General features: G+C 40.6%; 1 protein-coding gene across 1 annotated transcript; it reads left to right on the top strand.

The window, feature by feature from the left end:
- The first annotated feature begins 530 nt into the window (after positions 1 to 530).
- Positions 531 to 3,457, top strand: PABPC5 (poly(A) binding protein cytoplasmic 5). Its single transcript, XM_006084710.3, has 2 exons — positions 531 to 638; positions 1,179 to 3,457. The coding sequence occupies exon 2, from the start codon at positions 1,315 to 1,317 to the stop codon at positions 2,461 to 2,463; it is 1,149 nt and encodes a 382-aa protein (XP_006084772.1). The 5' UTR covers positions 531 to 638; positions 1,179 to 1,314; the 3' UTR covers positions 2,464 to 3,457.
- The last annotated feature ends 429 nt before the right edge of the window (positions 3,458 to 3,886 follow it).

The following is a 3,886-nucleotide window of genomic DNA, read 5'->3' as shown; positions in this document are numbered from 1 at the left end:
GGAGTAAGGATAAAGGCCAAACACAACATGGCCCTGTGTTTTATTCGACCCTGTGATCATTTAGCACTGGACGGGTGGCCAGTACAGCTGTCAATCCTGACTTCCCAATGCACTTAGGAAAAGTATGCAACCTATATCCTATTTCCTAAACAGAAATAATTTAGGGAATTCGTTTTTTTTTTTAAAAAAAATTATTATAGTTCTTTTCACTTACGTCATCATCTCCTCTGATTTTTGGATTAGCAGCCTAAATATAATATTTTAAAATAATAAATATATGAAATTCCAAAAATAAGAAATCCAAAAACCATTTTAATTTCTTCTTTTCTTTTTCTCTTTCTTTACAATGTTAACACAGAGAAGTGGGAAGTTACTTAGCAGGGTTCCGGGTTTTCTCGAGCCCCGCCCAACCACAGCTACAGGCTTTTAGTCCCTGGGTCGGTCTGTCCTGAGAAAGCAATCTCTGTCCATGAGTCCGTGCTCTGCCCGCCCGCCACGCATCTGCCCTTCTCTTCTGACTCCGCCCCACATCTGTCCGGAACCGCCTTGCGTCTGAGCTGACCCAGTGCGCTTCTGCCAGTCAGTCCCTCCGGACCTGCCGCAAGTCTCAGACTGCCGAAACCACCGCGCGTCACTCGGTCCGTACCCAGTGGGCATCTTGGGTATCTGGGCGGTCCCGGTCCTCCGCGCGTGTCTGTCTGTCTGTCTTTCTGTCTGATCCGCCGCCTGCAGCCTGCCGGCCGGCCCAGAGCACCAAGTGCCCAGCCTGCCCTTTCGCTGACGCTGAGTGTGTGTAGCGGCCTTAGTTAGCTGCGAGCCTGCCTGAGACTGGCCAGGCAGCCCCGGGGCGGAGGAATACACATTCGGCCCCTGCTCTTGTTGATGTAATTTTAAGCCAACAGGAGCTCGAGGCCTATATTTATGCAGAAAACAGGTTGCGAGGCCTGGATCTGCAATGCTAGATGTGGGGAGCCACCCAGCTGCTTGATGATTTCTTATAATTTAACAGGGAAAGGGAAATCTTTTCCTACCGCTGGCTTTTGAAACTGATTTTAAATCGGAAAGGGTGGAAACTGTATGTCCCTTAGGTAGAACAGACTCCTTACTGGGATGCCTTTTTGTCTGATGCGTTTGTTCTGAGCCCGCTGACCAGGTGTTTCTGAACTTCATTTTCTCAGCCTCAACAGTGTTACTGAGTCTGCTTTTAGCTTCCTTCGCCTTGGCTTTTTCTGTTCGTGAACAGCTGCTTGGCCCATAGCTTAGAGAAAGCAGACTTTTCTCTCCCAAGAGAGCCTCCTCCCTGTGCTCAGAGAGATGGGGAGTGGGGAGCCTAATCCTGCTGGCAAGAAAAAGAAGTACCTCAAGGCTGCCCTGTATGTGGGTGACTTGGACCCAGATGTCACCGAGGACATGCTTTATAAAAAGTTCAGGCCTGCTGGCCCTCTGCGCTTCACCAGAATCTGCCGTGACCCAGAGACCCGCAGCCCTCTGGGCTATGGCTATGTTAACTTCCGCTTTCCTGCAGATGCTGAGTGGGCCCTGAACACCATGAATTTTGATCTGATTAATGGAAAACCATTCCGCCTCATGTGGTCTCAGCCAGACGACCGCTTAAGAAAGTCTGGAGTTGGAAATATATTCATCAAAAACCTGGACAAATCCATAGACAACAGGGCTCTTTTTTATTTGTTTTCTGCTTTTGGGAACATTCTCTCTTGCAAAGTTGTATGCGATGACAACGGCTCTAAGGGTTATGCCTATGTGCACTTTGACAGCCTGGCAGCTGCCAATAGAGCCATCTGGCACATGAATGGTGTGCGGCTCAACAACCGCCAGGTGTATGTTGGCCGATTCAAATTTCCAGAAGAGCGGGCAGCTGAAGTTAGGACCAGGGATAGAGCAACTTTCACCAATGTTTTCGTTAAAAACTTTGGCGATGAAGTAGATGATGAAAAACTGAAGGAAATTTTCAGTGAATATGGGCCAACCGAGAGTGTTAAGGTAATAAGAGATGCCAGTGGGAAATCTAAAGGCTTTGGATTTGTAAGATATGAGACACACGAGGCTGCTCAGAAGGCTGTGCTAGACCTGCACGGAAAGTCCATCGATGGGAAAGCCCTATATGTAGGGCGAGCACAGAAGAAAATTGAACGTCTGGCTGAATTAAGGCGAAGATTTGAAAGGCTGAAAGTCAAAGAAAAAAGTCGGCCTCCGGGGGTGCCTGTCTATATTAAGAACTTGGATGAGACCATCGATGATGAAAAATTAAGGGAGGAATTTTCTTCCTTTGGATCAATTAGCCGAGCCAAAGTGATGGTGGAAGTGGGGCAAGGCAAAGGGTTTGGTGTAGTCTGTTTCTCCTCTTTTGAAGAGGCTACCAAAGCAGTGGGTGAGATGAATGGTCGCATGGTGGGCTCCAAACCGCTGCATGTGACCCTGGGCCAAGCCAGGCGCAGGTGGTGAGAATAAGAATGTTCAATTTGTTTCAGCCTTAAGCTGGTGCCTACTTAGTTTGGGCTACTTTGTGATAAAAGGTTATTTTATGCCAATTCACAGGTTTTTTTTAAGTGAGTATTTTCTTTTTTTTTAAAAAAAAAAAGTGAGACTAGAAAATCTTGTTCATTTTAGTGAAGAACATAATTTCTAATTGTAAAACTGTCATTTTGTACTAATTTTTGATGTAATATTCTTAGGATTATGGAGAATAAAGTTTACTTCTCCACGCATTTGTTTTCCTAAATGAGTCAATGTAAAGTAACTGATTGAGTATATTTTCTTCCTATTTCAATACTACTACTAAATTTGATTTCTTCTATGAAAATATTCTCAAAATGCTCCGTACTTCTGATTCTATCACAGTACACACTTCTAACTTGCTTTTTGACAAATCAATAGCACAGGGGGAAATGTATGTGGTCCAGTTATCATTTGTGCATAATTTGACTTTAAATTATTAATTAATATGAATATTCTTTGAAAAAGATGTGAGCTTTTTTCTTTCCTTTATTTATATTATTTTCATTTTAAAATATATTTTGGGCATACCACAAACTGAATAGTGACTGTGACTAAGTGTTGGGAGTTTTTTTTTATTAACTTCATACTCAGAGAAATAAGCATATTGGTGTTTTTATCAATCAGTACCTTAGGAAATTAATACTTTAGGCATTAATTTTTTAAATTATTAGTTTCATCTTAAAAATCTTTCCTGAAAAATTTGAAATTTGACAACAATCTAAAGAGCATTCTTGCTATTCACTTTTCTAAATTCCTTTGTATGTATACTTGAATAATGTTAAATTAACAAGAAAGATGAATAACTGCATTGAATTGCCTTTAGATAAGTTTAAGATTTTAACTTCATCTCTTATTGTCAATATAAAAGGTAAATAATCCGTATAATGATATTGAAAAACTACTTTGAAAAACATGTATTAAACTTGTCATTCTCTTGTAATTATTTAATATATCCATGTGAAAATATTCACAGATGTTTCAAATGAAGGAAAAAGTTGTTACTCCTGATTAAATCATATGCCTTCATCTATCATATGAGAGCTATTAATGCACTATGTTTCTCTTTCGGTCTTGTTGCTTGAAAGTTGTTACAGAATGTTCTATTCTTTGTTACAGTTACAGTATTTAGCCTGTAATTTCTAGGTTATACATTTTCTGCATTTCACTAGCTATTCCCTCTTTTTCCCATCCATCTACCTTCCATCCATATTACACTTACTTTTCTATTTTCTTTGAACTTCCTTTCTCTTAATATATGCTAGTTGAAATCCATTTTGAAAGTATATAAATAAATACCTAATTTATGTAAATGTTAAATAATAACTTTTAAAAATATGATTCATTCATACCACAGATCCAGCCATAAGAT

This window comes from Myotis lucifugus, unplaced genomic scaffold (assembly GCF_000147115.1).
Source record: "Myotis lucifugus unplaced genomic scaffold, Myoluc2.0 scaffold_13, whole genome shotgun sequence".
NCBI classification, from domain to species: Eukaryota; Metazoa; Chordata; class Mammalia; order Chiroptera; family Vespertilionidae; genus Myotis; species Myotis lucifugus.
This window is presented reverse-complemented; position numbering and strand designations above follow the sequence as displayed.

What these genes read in the sequence shown, in the direction of transcription:
- PABPC5 (XM_006084710.3), top strand. Translation starts at nt 1,315, where the DNA reads ATGGGGAGTGGGGAGCCTAATCCTGCTGGCAAGAAAAAGAAGTACCTC.